Genomic DNA, 17416 nt, shown 5'->3' with positions numbered 1-17416 from the left:
TCAAGGTTGCCTGAACATTGCTGTCAGCTCAGAGCTTGTGCCACTGATACAAATAGTCTCTCTGGTGACAAATGTGAGGCAATTTACCTGACTCTAGGTAAGGGGATGTTACTTCCCAGTTATCTCAGAGCAAAGGTGCACACGACAGCAACCGTGGGGTAATTGTCACTCTGTGAATCAATACCTTTGCTTTCCTTTTGGAAACTTTTTAGGGTGAGTGTACCCTTAGCCTCAGTTGTGTTCAGGCTACCCTTCAAAACAAATCAACTCCAATGTCTATAAATCTCTAAAAAAAAATGGGAAATGTAGGTGGTACAGAAGTAGCAGCTGTAATGATGACTCTCTTTAAAGTTTCCAATTACTTTATATAATATATTGTAGTAAAATTAGTTTTTAATCCATGCAGTAGTAACATTTTAATGTGCTTTAGCTATGTTCACTAGCTTTGAAAAGTAAAGTTATTTCAATAAGAAACCAAATGCTGAAGTCTAAATAGTTTTTATATCATTGATAAGATAATTTTTCAAAGCCACTATCTGGTGCTTTATTAACAGAAATAAACAGTAAGAAAAGGGCTAATTTATGAGGATGAGGAATGAAGAGAAATTCTGTTCTACTTAAGAAGTATATATTATGTGAGAACTTACTCTGAGGCTGTGATCTTTGCAGACACCCTTGCATTTGTAAAAAACTTCCTTCAATTCCTAACTGACTTTTTTTTGTTGTTGTTTGTAAATGCTAAAAGTGTAAATAAGCTGGAGGGGATCTAGAAGAACTCTGCTCTGTATGTCTGACTTAAACTCTTTGTAATAGAGGTTCACACCAGCAAACTCAGTCTCCAGGGGATCTTAGTCCCCAAAACCCATGCTTCAAATCTGAAACATTTCAAGACACACCACTAGCTGCAACAAGAAAGCAAAAGGAAAAGCGATTGTTTCATAATCATTCTGCAGTCTGTTTAACTGTTTTTCTTTAAATACTTCCTGGCCTTTGTCTGTCTTAAGTGTGTCTGGAATAGGTAATGGTTTCAGTGAAAATGGATCCCTGAAGCTGTCTGTATCTCCATGTGGTGCTTGGGGAATACTGGTAACTTGGTACAGAGTTGATGGTATCTGGGGGGATTTTGTACCTTTCCAGAGAGTACTTGAAAGAGTACTTTTACAAAAGAAAATGTAATTACAGGAGTAATTTTTTTATTGAGGATTGGAATTTCATTGGGGTCTGTTCTGACATGTTAATAAACGATAATAAGTTTCTTTAAATCAGATGAGATAGATTGTGAACATTAAAAAAAAATAAATAAAAAAAAATCACTTCTGCTTCCTGTTCCTGACCAGTTGTTGTATTTTCCTGTTGTATTTTGGAGTCAGGGTAGAGAGGCAGTGATCAGTACAGTAAGAGAATAGTTTCTTTTAGCCCAGGGATCAGGCCGTGTGTGGAGACTTTGTTGGAGCAGTGTGAGTACAATGACAAAAGAGAATTTAGGGTGTTAGAGAACCTCATGAGCTCTGGTTGAGACTGACTGTATTAAAGGTCTTCTTTTTGTTGTTCAGAACTTGGTGACAGCTCCTCCCTTGGGACATGGTGCTCTCCAGACTTGGAATTTGTTTCAGTGTAATACATGTTTGGCTGAGGAATTAACAGCTTTGCAGATATCTAATTTTTTTTTGTTAGCTACATAGCTACATGCAAGTGTCCTCCTGGGTATTTTTTTTTTGAACATCAGGGAAGTGGGAATTGCAACACTGAATTAGAGAGGTAGAGGAGAGTCTCCCAAGAATTCTTTGTTACTCTGATAGAAGCACACTTTGGGTTTATAGCTAGTGCTCTTTGAAGAGTGCTTGCTGTGCATGTGTCATGCTTGTTTAATTTACTGAGCTAGGCTTTTGAGATGTATCCTGCTTGCACCTCTGAGACAGGTAGCACAAAGTTGAGTAAAGCTTGTTATAAATCTGATTCATGTTGTGAAGTTAGTGGTGCCTAATGATGATTCTGTGTCTTGCTTTCAAGATCTGTAAAAAGCATTGTGTTTGGCCTCACCCCTTCTCTGTCAGGGACTGTGACAGGGCACTGCTAGCTAGCTACAGATAAAGTTTGCCTTTAAAGCAGATAGCAAAAGAAGTCCAAATTTCAAAACACATAATTTCCATAAGTATAGCAAATTTGCAAGCCCGTGCATCTTGAAACCCAAATCAAAATGTATTGCCAGTATGGGGAAGTCAGTGATGGCAACATGCTGGAAAGGATGGAGAGGATGGCAGGAACAGCTTGACATGAGGCAACATGTAGATGAAAGGCTAACTACCCTGTGTCCCCATTCCCAAAAGATACTTACAGTTAAATGATTAGGAAAATGGCATGTTTTAGGATATGTATGAAAATTGCATGGTAAACCTCCAGCCTTCATTTGTTAGGAAATCAGTGTTCATAGGTTTGTAAATATCCATAGAACCTTGAACATTGTCATTTAGTTTCTTCTAAATATTTGAGTGAAATTTTTATATGCATAGCATATATTTATGGATTGTTGTAGTTACCTTCAGGAGCAGGGATTGCTGATGGATGCACACTGAAAAAGCACAGTTGCCACATGCCTTAAATTTGCACAAATGGTGGTAGCTTAAAGGGATGCTACACATATGCTGTTAATGTCAACTACTGCATTGGGGTTTTGTTGAGTTAATTAATATTTGCTTATCCAGCTGAAAAAATATGAAGTATGGTCTCTTATGTTTGCCTCCTTTGACCAATTTTCATCTGTATGTTCAGGTTAAATGGGCTAAAGAAAATTACCATCACAATATTGGCTCTCCGTATTCTTTACGTTTGGCTTCTGCTGATGTCACTGGGAAAATAATCGTGTGGGATGTGGCCACAGGAACAGCTCGTTGTGAGATCCAGGAACATACAAAACCCATTCAAGGTAACAATAGTGCACGAGGTTTGTATGAAACTTACTTTATGGAGAATCATTGCAAATCCATCACCTAGATTTTGCAAACTATGCTTACTCAAGCCACTGAATTTTACTGTTGAGGTTACTCACCTTCTCTGCCTTTGTCTGCTCATCTTCTATGTAGACTAAGGCTTGCTGTTTCCCAGAGAGGTGCTGTGAGATTTAATTTATTATGGTAATATTTTCCAAGATCTTCTGACAAAAAGTTGCAATCTACCTTTTTTAATGTGATGGGTTGAAATAATAATATTTACAGTGTCAAGTACATCTTCCTGCTTTTGAACTGGTGATGTAGTGGAATTTGCATTGCACCTGAATGTTAATGCCATCAAATAGTATTGCCCTGCTGTATGTTAAGGGTTTAGGTTATGCACACATACTTTGACAATTATTTAGCTCATTATATAGCTACTTCTGATCAAATATACTAGCCTGATAACATACACTTGCACTATAACTACAGAGAGGAGGGTTTTTTGAGCATCTGTGCAGTTGTCTGAGTCAGGTATATGCATACCAATATTAAGATGTGAAAAGTGACTGTGTAAATGTTAGCACACACATACTTTGACAATTATTTAGCTCGTTATGTAGCTACTTCTGATCAGATATACTAGCCTGATAACATACACTTGCACTATAACTACATTGTCTGAGTCATAGGATTGGGGAGGCTTTTCTATGCATAGCAGTATTAAGATGTGAAAAGTGACTGTGTAGATGTTAGCATGGAAGACTTGTAAATAAGGGAGGTTTTGCATATAGTTGGAGTTGGTCATATGAAGTCTGGAAACAGTATTAAACTTTTGAATTTGGTTTCTAGGGTAATTAATTAGACATAAATGGCAAAGATTAACAGAAACAGTCAAGAGAGAAAGGAAATTTTGAGATGGTATAGATAACTGGGTTGGGCTTTCACCTGAGAAGATGTTTAGTGGTGGTATTTGCTGCTTTTGATCCTGTTCTGTGGGTGGTAGCCATAAACTAGGCAAAAATCTCCACCCAGACAGCAACTACTGAGGTTTAGCACCTGGCTGAGGCTAAACCACCCCAGCATCAAGGAAAAAGTTAAGGTAGTGGTCAGAGCTCAGAAAAGGGAATGGAAAGATCAAGACTTCATTCCTTATTGTCCCACAGTATCATTTTTACTGTTGTTTAATTGGTGCTGTTTGTGGTGGTGAGTAGTACTCCCCTACTGTTGTAAATCTTGGTGGTTTGGTTCCTGTTAATTGTGGTGGGCATGTTTCTGTCTGATGCTGCCAGCAGACTCCTTCCAGCATTGAACTGGCTCCTTCAGAGTGACCTGGGGGGGAAGGCTCCAAACACAGCAGCATCTGCATGCTCTGCTGCAGGTTCTGCATTTCTGTTGGTTGCTACTGCTCTCCATGCTAGCAATATGTCTACAAATTATTTCTGAAGTAAAATTTAGAACTCTTCACCCCCCTCCTGAGAAACTACTATAATGAGTTTCTAAGGATAATTTGTGTATTTGGACTATTTGAAAAGCTTGTAATGATGCTTGTATTGTGCCTGGGTTTTATTTTGAATTCTATTATTTAACAGCCCTATTTACTTTCTATTTACTTTCTATTCTATTATTTGATCATAGAGGAGGTTGGTTGTTTCTTTTTATTCTGTTTTTATACATCATATGAAAGTAGATACAATACTGTAAGTCTGGTAGTGGGATACTGGAGATTTATTCTCTTGACTGCAGTTAATTTTATTAGTTTTATTTCTTTCTCTGTGTGTTTAAGTTGCTTTTTATTTGCTTCAGACACCAATTCACTGAATGTTTGGTGGACCTTTGACCATGCAATTTGAAGATTTCTCCAGGGTTTTAGACCCACTGAAAGCTTTTCAATCTGAAAAAAGAAAAAAAGTTAGCAAGCAACATAATTAAAATTCTGTTCTGTCCACAGTCCTTGATTTGATTCAACAATAACCTTTAAGAAAAGCAGCTTCTTTTCTTTTCCATCTGTTTCTGAGGCCTCTAACTTTGTACAGGCATGTAGAAAATGGTGCAAATACAGAGATCAAGCATGAGAGTGATCTGCTGTTTCTCTGTGTGTTACCTGGAAGAGCTCTGTAGGATAACAGCTAGAGCCTCACTGTTTCAATGAGGAGAAAAGCATTGTATCAGTGTAAGGCACTCTTTATTTGATCCAAACTCAGCTGAGAAGGAGTAAGCTTTTTGTTAACTTAGATTGTAACTGATCAGGATACACATGGCTGGATTTTTATTTTATTCTCTGAAACCCAGTGAGAAGCACTCAGCAGGTCTGAAAAAGCTGAACTGATAAAACAGAAGAACAGCTGAGGAAGGAGAGTTTTTGACATCTTGATATATAAGAAAATGCTGTAGAGAAGCTGTGACTTGATGAGGTAGGAGCTGGGCTGAGGGAGTTTATCCATTGCCTCCCTGACCCATTCTGTTGTCTAAAATGCTGCCCCATGGAGCATGTATGTAGCTCTAATACGGCTCCTTTCAGGTAACTGAGGTGTCTCTCTGTTCTTATTGACAGAAAAAAGTCTTTTTGCCCATTTATCTTGAATGTTTAAATCATGCCCAGCCATGATGATTGGCAACCATACCTCTTCAGACTGTCTCTAGCATTTAAGCAGTGTGCTTTAAAAATCATTTGAAGTGTTGAAGACATTTATTTCCAGCTCCAATACTGATACCATCTCAAATATTAGTTTGAGATGATGTTATGGCTCATGGTATCATCCCAGATATTAATTTGGATGGTGTATGGTTCTCTTAATTTTGACTCTGCAGTGGTTCTGTACAATACAATGAGTTGTTTCAGGTGGGAATTCACTGACAGAAAAGATCAGACTTCTGTGGATGGTGGGCGTGTGTGGTCATGTGTAACTCAGTTTATTGCTGCTTGTTAAAACATAAATTCAGACCATAAAGGGAACTTACCATTTAAAACTGGGATACAGAAACATCTTGTTAATAAGAAGTCACTATTCATTCCTTTAAAGCTGTATTATAGAAGAACAGTTTGGAACAAAAGTTAGTTCTATTTTAAAATTAATTTCACTGTTCCTTCTTTCTTCTGACAGACATGCAGTGGTTGTGGAATCAAGATGCTTCTAGAGATTTACTGCTTGCAGTTCATCCACCTAACTATATTGTACTGTGGAATGCAGACACAGGCACCAAACTTTGGAAGAAAAGTTATGCTGAAAATATCCTGTCTTTTTCTTTTGATCCCTTTGATCCATCACACTTAGCATGTAAGTTTAAATGTATAAAAATAGTGTGACCTGGATATACGTGACCAGGAAAAATGTTAAACTAAAATGTTAATATTGAGATTAAAAGTAATGGATTGGAGAGAATGATGTCCCAAATGTCAAGAAGTCTCAAAATGAAGACAAGAGAGTCTTGGAGCAATGTAGACTCTTGTAAGATAAAATGCTATTATGTGAAGGGAGGAGAAAAGCAGCTATGAGTAGAGAAGTTAGAGATCTGAAAAGAAATGTTTGAGACTTTACAAGAGGTGTAAAGTGTGTAGATAGGGAGCTGGGGGAAGCCAAGTATAAAGAGCCTTGTTAAACTGACATTAAATGGTATAAAAGGATGGATGCTGAAGGAGAATCTAGTCTCCAAGACTAGACCAAGAATGAATATTAGTTTCAACAGGAAGGACTTTTATTTTTAAAGCAATACAATGTGAACATCAGTTTCAGAAGCAGTTCAGATGTCAAGAGGCATGTGTGCAGATTTATTCATATTTTAGCAGAAAAAAAACTAAAAGAAATGGTAATCACCATTTTATTCTTTAATAGAGCTCCATCGCTCCCCATCTGTAATGAGACATTGCATTGTTGAGGCTTTGTAGTTGTAGTTTTTATCTGCCATACCATTCCACCTTCTGTAAAAATGCAGTAAATCCTAGCTACAGCTTTACAGCTTAGCTAAACCTTTATGCTGCAACATGAATAATGGGATGTAATGATTCCTTGAGCCATGCTCTTCTGCATGAGAACAAGAAGGGTGATGTAGCCATGTGGGCAAACTTGCCTTCTATTTGCATTGTGGAGTTTAAAAAAAATAGTTGATGAGAGAGAATAACTGTTCTGAACAACCAAGAGGTTTCTACTAGTAATCCCCACAGCATTTTTTTTAGTCTAAGAACAGATTGTATTTTGCCATAACTATTCTTTTTTGTCTTGGTACAGTGCTCACCAGTGAAGGAATAGTGTTCATCTCCGACTTCTCTCCTTCCAAAGCTCCTGCCAGCTCAGGGAAGAAAGTTTACATCTCTAGTCCCCATTCCAGTCCTTCTCACAACAAGCTGGCTGCTGCTACAGGGGCCAAAAAGGCCCTTGATAAAGTAAAAATCTTAATCAGTAATGAAAAACCGAGGTGGGCTGCAAATATTTCTTCTCAGATAATGTTTTGTATATCTATATATCCTTATAGATTTAATTAGATTAAAGCTTGTAAGGTAATTAGTTTAAAAAAAGAAAAGCCACTGAAGTAGGCAGATGCATGTCCTATTATTTAAGAATACAACATTGAAAGTCATTAATCCAGTTCTGTTCATTAAAACAGCCATATCATCTCAGCATGTTTTATATGTTAATGACATAATGTTCTCTGCTGACAGATTTTCATGCAGGTGTAAATCAGAAACATCTTCTCAGAAAAAAAAAAAAATGAAGTAGATTAACATAATTTCAATTGTGTGATGAGAAGGGATGTAATAAGGGAATAAAAATTAGTAAGTACTGATAGCTGAGAAGAGTTGTCATTCTGCTGTTGTACATGATGCTGAAGTAGAAGATGGTTTTTAAGTTAATAGCATATAAATAAAATTTACTATTTGTGTGTTTTCTGACCTTTTAAAACTAAATATGCATTTTGAAATAGTTTTTTGTTGTTAGAAATGCCCAAGGCCACTCTCTTACATGGTGTAATTCTTTTATTTTAATTTTCTATTTGAGTAGTAAAAGTGTTTCTCAAACCTCTAGTGAATGTGGGAAAACACTAATCAGACTGTATTATCAGTTAGCAGTTGACACCAAAATTTAATGCAGATAGAAAATTTATACTGCTTTAATAATGAGTTTAAATTGCAGACTGGAGAGAAGACTTGATGATATCTCCTCTGGTAGTCATATAAGAAATTGTGACTTTGATATGAAGTTAATGGGCACGATCTTGTCATTTTGTTTCTGTAATGCCTGATTTGTGCTGCACCCGACAGAATACCTGATTTGCAAACAGTGACACAGTACTTATTCTGCTGCAGAGTTATGTGTGCTTTGTAGGAACAGCAAATCAGCAAAGATACCATTTTTCTGCATTCTAATTTATGCATGCATATTGCAAAAGGTATGACAGTCCTCTCTTCTCTTCTTTTTCCATCCTGAACACCTGAGAAGACTAGAATAAGAAAAAGGGAAGAAAAATTATAGCAGTGGTGGTTTATCTGGTTTTATACAAATTTAGGGAAACTTTGAGGAAGAAGGAGCAGGAGATTGTCAGGAAAGTGCTTGCAGACAAAAGGAAACTCAGTCCTGATGCAAGAAGTGTGTAAGAGGGGTTTAGTGTGTGCTGGAATGAGGAGATTAAAAACAAAGCCAACCCCTCAAAAGGAATGATACACTAAATGAGTTCAGAGGCTTTCAAAACTGAGCAGAGTATGATGATTTTCTGCAATATGACTTCCATACAGGTCACAGGATTGCAAGCAGCTAATGAACCTCTTCACCTTGCAGCCAATCTCCTGTTAACAGTCCACAAAATGATGGAACATTTCTACTCTTTGCTACTTTCTTTGAGTTTGAAGACTGATATTTTTGATAGTCTAGATCTGTTCATTTCAAATAAAGTAATATGCGTAATAGAAAAATTGAAGTAAGCAATATGTTTAAGGGTAATTTCCCATGAATACAGTGCATGTTATGGCTGGAACACCATTCAGAATTGAATTGCTTTGTATTTGTGATGTGCAAGAATTACACCTCTTCCATTTGAATCCCATGCTATATAATCTCTCTTAGGCAAAAATCAGCAGCACGCGTGTCTTTTGAAGGTCAGTGCTGCTTTGCACTGCCATAGAAATTAAATGGAAATGTGCAGTTGCCTAGTGATCAAAATAGGGAATACTTGAAAAATAATGCAGCTGCAGGAAAGTTTATACTGTTAATTTTATTTTGAACTTGAAATGTTTGTTGACACAACTTGATTAAGGTCCATATCTGATGTTTTACAGTGCTGAATCTGTAACGCTCAACGACTGTCTTCAGTTGTCATTTTTGCCTTCCAAAAGAAACTACATGCTGTTACTGTATCCCAGAGAAATTTTGATTCTTGACTTGGAAGTGAACCAGACAGTGGGTGTGATTGCAATTGAAAGAACTGGTGTCCCTTTCATACAGGTAAGGAGAATTTGGTTGGTTTCTATTGCAGTAGTTTACTAAGATCATATATAGGTTCATGATCCACTGATAATTGTGTTTTGAGTAGTTCTAGAGGATGAAAAGTTAGCTCATTGGGGTGAAAGTGTCCTCTGAACCAAGCATCATTTAATTTGGTTTTCTGAAGTCTGCAGCAAAGCCACTTCATTTTGCTGTGTTACAGAGGTTACCAGTGTGGAAAAAAGTGCTATGGAAAAAGGACATTTTGTTCTCTGGTGGTTAAGCTGCTTTTACACAAGTTATTGCTGGTTCTCTGATCATTTGCCTTTGCCTAATTAGACAGTGAAGTCTAGTCCAAGGCCTTACTGAAGCATCATTTTTCTCTTGGCATTGTGAATTCTGATAGCAAAGTCTTTTTTTAGAGAAAGTGATGGCTAAAAAGAGTATCAATGACTACATCAGTGTTTTAAAAACAAAAACCACCCCAAACCAGCAAACAATTCAAACAAACTCAATGGATTTCTGAAATTCATTGACCTCCTTAGTACTGTAGCTAAAGAAATTCATCGAGGTGTGGCATTAATGGTAGTGTTTTTAGTGACTTGCTTATACATCAGGCAGTGCATGTTCATTTGCAAGTGTACTTTGCAAAGGGTAGAATTTTGCTGACAGAATATAACTTGGTGTCTCTTTGCCTAGGTCATTCCTTGCTTTCAGCGTGATGGGTTGTTTTGCCTCCATGAAAATGGTTGTATAACTTTAAGAGTTCGCAGATCCAACTGCAGTGTCACTGGAACTCCAAATGAAGAGCCAGGTAAGCTTTGGGTCAAAAGTGTCCAGAAATGAACTTAGAGGCATTTTAATTAACGCTTGAACACCAATATTAACCATCACCCTTCATACAGCATGGTGAGTTACAGTCCTACTGTTTGGGGTTTTTTTTCTTGCACATTAAACTTAGATTTATGCTGAATTTTCCCAAACATTGTTTTTGACTTTTCCGATGCTTAGTGCAAAATAAGATGTATTAATATCTTGAAATTCCTTTTATCACTGAATACTAATTTAATTATCACGTGGCTTAACAGTCACATATACAAGAATGTTGTACAAAAAGGGTGATTAGTGTGTTCTTTTTTTCTTTAAAAGAAGTCATATATTGCAGGCAAATAGGTTTTGGAATCCATTTAGAAGAACTGATTTTTAGAACTAAGACACGAGGTTAAATTTAGATTAAAATTTAAATTATTAAACCTTTGTCTTTTATGAAATGTTAGTAAGAATGGCCTTTTAAATATAATAGAGGAGACTGGAAAAAAAGAAGGAAAACATAGTTCTGTAAATAAGTGATTTTGTTGTGGTTTTGGCAGTTTGGTAATTTTTCCTGAGCTGCATGATTTGCTACCAGGATTACCAATAAAGCAAATCAGTTTTGGATTGTGGAGAGCAGGTGCTCTTTCTGTCCTAATATGAAACAGCAATTGTTTTAGATTTTGCAAGATTCCTGTAGAGTAAGATATTTTAAAGACAAAGTTACATTTTTTGAGAACTCTTCAGAGCTGTGCAGTGTACAGCAAGATCAGCAGTAGATAGTTTTTTTGTTTTTCCTAACTGTTGTACAGGAAGTGTGTGGATTTCAACCAAAGAGCTCAGTCATGCTGCAAATTTACCTGTGTTGATTGACCATGTCACACATCATATGTTTTCCATTCTAATTGTTTGTCCTCTGTGGGACATTGATGTTACAGATCCAGACCCAGTTCAGGAGCTGATTTATGATTTAAGAAGTCAGTGTGATGCCATCAGGGTAACAAAAACAGTTCGACCCTTCAGTATGGTGTGTTGCCCAGTGAATGAGAATTCTGCAGCTCTCATAGTCAGCGATGGGAGGGTAATGATCTGGGAGTTAAAATCCTCTATTTCTGGCAGAAATGTGCGTAACAGGTAATGGGATTCATTTCTCTTATCAAAGCTTCCATCTTTTACATTTACAAGTGGTGTGAAGTATTTAATTATAGTCTAAAAGCAATAGTGATTTTCTTGTGTATATGGTAATGTGACACGTACTATATGTGTGTATGAATGAAAGGAAGAGGAGCAAAATATATAATCCTAATAGATTAGTTCCCTTGCTTTGGGGAGGTGAAGGAACTGTATTTACTCCTCTTTCTTTAAAAAAAAAATTCCATTCAAAGTGGTTGGAATAAGGAAATAAAAGATAAAATGAATATTTACATTCTTTTGGGGGAATATTTTCTTCTCATTTGGCTTTCTTCAGACTGTAATTTTCCTCAGGAATGAATCTGCTACAGTTTCATGGAAAGACTTAAAATGAGTCTGGAAAGGACTACATTTTTAGTAGGGGAAGGGTTTTCTGCTAGGTTTGTGTGAATTTGACAGAGCAGTATGAGGCTGCACAGCAGGTGGCTGGAATACGAGGGTATAAACAATATTTTTTTTATATACAAAGCCTTTAGAGTTTTAGATTTTGAGCAGTCTCTAAAAATACTATATAAAGTACTATAGGCCTTTGAACATCCAGTGTATTAAGATTTTTCTGCTGCAATAAACCTTTAAAATACTATTGAATAAAATAAATAACTTACTGCTGTAAAAGGAATACAGAAATCTTAGTGCACTTTCAAATGTCAGTAGAACCAGGTGTTCAACATAGATTCTTTTGTTGCTCATCATTGAATTAAAGTTTTTATTCCTGTTCTCAAAAATACTGTTAGATGGATTCTTTGTGATGAATATCCAAGAGAGCTGTTCAGGATCTGTATCTTACTGGGATTTACTTATGTATTTGTAGACTCATTTCTAAAACGTTTGGATCTTTGTCATGATTATATAACCAGGAAAAATGTAATGATAATATAAGAATCACTGAGCCTAGAGGATTCTGGATATGATTGGATTGTACTGAAAAGTAAAGCATATTTCTTGTTGGCACAGAGGCTGCAATGGATTTTGAAGGAGTCTTCCTCCATTAGCTCTTGATCCTGCTGGATTTGATAGTCATAATTAAAATTTGAACTCAAAAGTCTCTTAAAGAAAAAGTCTTTTAAAGAAAAAAGTACATGCTTTAAACTACATCTTCTCATACAGCTAGGAGCAGTCATTTATCTTTGGTCTTTGCCTATGACACAGACCTGTCCTTGGCCCAACAAGATATGATTGCTGAGGCTGCAAGGGCTGTTTGAGTCACTTTTAGATGGAGATTGAGCTGGAATTCAGACACAGTCAGTAGCCAAAAAACCCACAAGAACCTGATGCACAGAAATCTCATGAGACTGTACACACAGGTCATACTGTAATCTTCTGCTGTAGTTGTGTATATGCAGAGGCATTGGGGTTCCATTTGTGCAGGTGAAAGGCATTGCTTCAGTTATGGGTTGCATCAACTGGAACCTATACAAGAAGTTTATATAAGTTAATAAAAATTATTTCCCAGGTTTGGGAATTGTTGAATGTCCAAATATTCATCATTGTTGCTTAGCTATGTTCACTAACATACCTCTACATATTAATATGCAATATATTTAAAAGCCTCCATTCAGTGCTTACTTCAGAACAAGGGATACATCTGTCTGGTTTTCTGTAACTTACAAGTACCTGTAAGGAAGGTGAAATTGAATTTGAATTTTGTACATTTTTGTGTGCATTTGTTTGTGGAAGTTGTTTATGGGAATAATAATTTAAAAATACTCTGCAAGTGATAAGTGGTAGGAATTCTGAAATCATCCTAGGAGGAAAAAAACCAAAATCAAGGACCTAAGTCAACAGGCAGTGCAGTTTGTATTAGGAACTTGTTCTCATTTCTTTTACAGCAGTTCAAGTGCATCACCTTTGTACTCCCCAGTCTCATTCTGTGGAATTCCTGTAGGAGCATTCCAAAATAAACTTCCAGACCTCTCATTAGACAACATGATTGGTAAGAATTTATTTCACTAATATCACTGCTACTCATTTCTAGGGTTTTTGAATCTTTGTACATCTTAGCTTACTTAAGAACCATGTATGTTAGAATAATTTTCTATGCAATTTAAATAGCAATTCTGAAAGAAAAGAATCCCTGTTTGCTTCAAGATTGCTAAATTATCAGATTAATCTTTTTGAGGGTTTTATGTAAAGGACCAGTGTTCAAAGTTCATTTCCTCTGGGGAAAAAAAGTAATTTAAAATGGAATGTGGCCAAAACTCCATTTTTTTTTTTTTATAGTAATCTTAAATGTATGAAGGCGATTTACGTGATGCATCCCATCTTTTTGAGATCTAGATAACAACCAACACTTCAATATCAAGAAGTGTTCCATAAACACTGTAAAATTAATTTTTATTGGAAAAGTGACTAGTGCTGCTTTAGAGACACAAAACTGCAGATTTGGAGTTGCTTTTTGTAAAAGTTGCCTGTATTAGCTGGCGCAGGCAGCTTACCACTGTGGGAGGTTCTTTTGCACTTTATCTCCTGTGTTTCAAGATGACATTTAGGGCATGATTTTTCTGTTATCTGCATTTCTTGTAGTCTTTGACATCATAGCTAATGTTGCTTTGTACCTTACATCACTTGGACTGGTACAGGTGACTGTACAAGATATACAGCAGTGTAATTTCATCTTTCTGTGCTCATCTTTATTGTTGTATCTGAGCAGATTCACTAGATTTCTATTGGTAGATTGCACTTGATTTTTCCTGTTTGGAGCTATACCCCCATAAGTTTTGAATTGGTCTAGTAATTCTAAAATATTTGTAACTAACTTTAAAAAAACACAAGGAGAAAAAAAAAATATAAAAGCTACCTTTGATTTCCAGAAGAAGGCTGAAATGTGTTTGTTCTTCCTTACTGTTTTTTTTTTCTTTTTTAGTGTTGGGAAAGAAAATATTGGGGAAACTAATAGAAGTGCAATCTTCTGAAAAAAAAATAATCAGAGTACAGTAGGAAGGAATGTATCTTTAACAAATATGGCTATTTTAGAATCAGAGAATCATTACAGTTGGAAAAGACCTCTTAAGATCACCAAGTCCAACCATCAACTCAGCACTACCATGACCACCAAACCGTGTCCTGAAGTACCACGTCCCCCCGTTTTTTGAGCACCTTCAGGGATGGTGCCATCCCTGGGCAGCCTGGTTCAGGCCTTGGCAACCTTTTGGGAAGAATTTTTTCCTGATGTCCAATGGGAACTTCTCCTGGCACAGTTTGAGGCCACTTCCTCTTGTCCTATGCGTAGTTACATGGGAGAAGAGCCCAACCCCCACCTCACTCCAGCCTCCTTTCAGGGAGCTGTAGAGTGCAATAAGGTCTCCCCTCAGCCTCCTCTTCTCTTTGTTTTATAAATTCCTGTGCTGATAACTTTCCATAACATTGATGAAAATTTAATGCTAACAAGAGCTTTAATTTTTAAGCAGGGCAAGGCACAATTGCTGGAGAAGAGCAGCTAAAGGGTTCTTATCTTCAAGAAGTGCAGCTCAAGTTTCTGCTGACTGGGCTTCTTTCAGGGCTGCCTTTGCCTCCCTTTGCTATCCGCATGTGCCCACCTCTTACAACAAAAAACATTAAACAGTATGAGCCAATCCTTGCTGTTGGTAAGTGCCTTGAATGGATTATTTGTTGCTCTGAAAATAATACCTTCTATATTAAATAAAATACAGTTACTGAGACAGAAAGATTTTGATATTGTGTAGCTACTCACAGATAGTGGCCCTTGTATTAATTTATGTCCATGATAGTCTTCAGGTTCTTTTCCTGCCTTGATTTTAAGTAATGCTACCTGAAAACCTGCAATATATTAGCAAGTTTGTTTTTATCCTTTCATTTACTGTGTTACTGGTCCCTTGATGCAGTGAGTGTTTTACGTGCTGCTTTCTCTTCATTCAAAATGTCAGTAAATCCAGACTTCTGCAGGACTACATTCCTAGAATAAGTAAACAAACTTTGAACAGAGACTGTATTTTTGTTCTGATGTAAGTGCCTAAAAATACATTTAATGCATGTAATTTTTCCTGACTGAATCTATTCTGTCGTATTATAAATGTAGTTAAACTCATCTAGATATTAGAATAGCTGCCAGTGATCACCTGATTTATTAACTCTGAATTCTCCCTATTTAAATCTGGTTTTTCTGGCATGCTCTTTCAGACCACTTCAGGGATTTTACAGTGTATCCAGAGGTTGCTCTCTTTCTTTGCAGTCAGTGGAGTGGATCAGTAGACACAGAGATGGTCTGATTTAAAGACTGTTGTAGGTTGCAAAATTATACCTCCAAATTTGAGCTGTTCAAACATGCTGATGTCTTATGTGAGATGGTCAGTTGATGCTGGACTGACAAGTCAAGACTGTGCCTGTCACAATTCAGACTTAGGAGATTGTGGTTCTTCAGGTTGCCTGTGCTATGGATCCTTCTTAGGCTTTTGGGCAGAGTGGGGGGGTTTATGAAGGTGAATGTTGCACAGGAGCTTACAAAGAGGATGTCACACCAGTAATAAAAGCATCATATTAATGCATATATGTATGTGTGCAGTTCTTGTAAGACTTGTATTATTACTGAGCTGAAAGGGCCATCAACAGTTGTGCTCTATAATGTAGACAAGCTATCATTACATGATGCAGTGCTGCTACAATGCAGCTTTTGACTTTATATAAGCTGTAGCTGTTAAAAGAGGTGGAATGTGAAGATTAGGAAACAATAGGTAGGTATCAAGTGCATTTACAACAAGGTCTGCAGCACTCTAGACTTGAGATACCTGAATGGCTCCTTAGGTATCCATTGATGTATTCTATAAAGTTGTTATGAATGTAAAGAAGAAAGAGAAGACCAAGTATGTCCTCCCAGTGTCCAACAGAAAATTGTAACTTTCAGTGTTTGAGAAGATATTTGATCTAATTGAATCTCATAGCTACCGTTATTGATTTGGAATTTGAAAGAGGTCACTGTTTTGGGGATGAGAAAGCAGAGTTGCTTTAATGATTTGGTAAAATCTACCCATGATTGTCCCCTGGGGTTATTAGTGCATAACAGTTAGTATTCTTCCTTAAGGCATTTGAGTAATCAAAATAAAAAGTAACATTCCTTTCTTCTGCAACTGGGGATATTCTCAGAATGCAAGAAGAATGCAGAGATCTTCTACAGGCTCTACAAGTAGATTCAGGAGAGTGTCTTGACCCAAATGGATTTTACCAACTGCAGAGAACCTGAGAGGGTTTAATATTTGGGGTTTAAGCAACAGAAATCAAAATACATTTTCTGAAATTATAAAGTATCAGTTAGAAGAGTTTTTTTGTGTGTGTTTGTTTTAAAAAAAGGAAAGGTAAAAAGATATAGCTGTAAATCCTACATTTTCACTAAAGTATGGAAGAGAAGAGTAAAATGAGTCTGTATTTTTTCCACTTCACTCTTTATAGGTACAAGTAATGGCTCTGTCCTGGTGTTTCATCTTACAAGTGGGCTGTTACACAAAGAGTTAAGCATCCATTCCTGTGAAGTCAAGTAAGATTTTAATTTTAATTCCTACTATAATCCTTCTGGGAGACAAATACTGAAACATGTAACTAACATTGTATCAGCTGCGAGGATGTTTTGTTTCATTAGTAGTGATGCTCAAGAAATTTGCCTGTTGGGTAGTCTACCCTGAGAGTAGCTTTGTTATGTATAAGTAGTAACACACTGTCAAAATTGGACTGAAAATTACATAGAATTTAATATCTGTATGTGTCAGTGCCTGCTGGGATGCACGTCAGGTGCTTCCAGTTTCTTCAGTGCATTGTAATACAAAGAAGTCTTTAGGATGAGAAATTTTATTAGTGTCTTATTTGTGTAACTGTTGTGACTCACAAATCGTGTCCTTTGAAATAATTCTGTTCTGTATGCCAGGGCTTATTTGCTTTGCTCTCTTGGGTCTGAAATTATTATTGAAACACTTCTAATCCCAACTGAATTAAAATAATTTTACTATTAAAAGATTTAAAAGGTGGACTCGGTATTTAGCCATCCTAAGAAGGAAGAGAGTAAGTTTTAAAGCTGTTGTACTGTGTGTTTCTGTGTGCACAGTGGCATAACTTTTTGCATAACTAATGGCA

General features: G+C 36.6%; 1 protein-coding gene across 1 annotated transcript in view; it reads left to right on the top strand.

Moving 5' to 3' along the window:
- Positions 1-17416, top strand: part of WDR11 (WD repeat domain 11) — a gene marked incomplete at its 5' end in the record, with an annotated part of 40875 nt that overhangs the window by 1851 nt on the left and 21608 nt on the right. Inside the window, 9 exons of the mRNA XM_008940014.1 lie at positions 2770-2923; positions 6032-6205; positions 7154-7340; positions 9196-9361; positions 10040-10154; positions 11089-11284; positions 13171-13274; positions 14749-14925; positions 16742-16826. Coding sequence (XP_008938262.1) covers positions 2770-2923; positions 6032-6205; positions 7154-7340; positions 9196-9361; positions 10040-10154; positions 11089-11284; positions 13171-13274; positions 14749-14925; positions 16742-16826 — 1358 coding nt within the window. The remainder of the gene's footprint in view (positions 1-2769; positions 2924-6031; positions 6206-7153; positions 7341-9195; positions 9362-10039; positions 10155-11088; positions 11285-13170; positions 13275-14748; positions 14926-16741; positions 16827-17416) is intronic.

Source organism: Merops nubicus, unplaced genomic scaffold (assembly GCF_000691845.1).
Source record: "Merops nubicus isolate BGI_N331 unplaced genomic scaffold, ASM69184v1 scaffold12255, whole genome shotgun sequence".
Classification (NCBI taxonomy): domain Eukaryota; kingdom Metazoa; phylum Chordata; class Aves; order Coraciiformes; family Meropidae; genus Merops; species Merops nubicus.
This window is presented reverse-complemented; position numbering and strand designations above follow the sequence as displayed.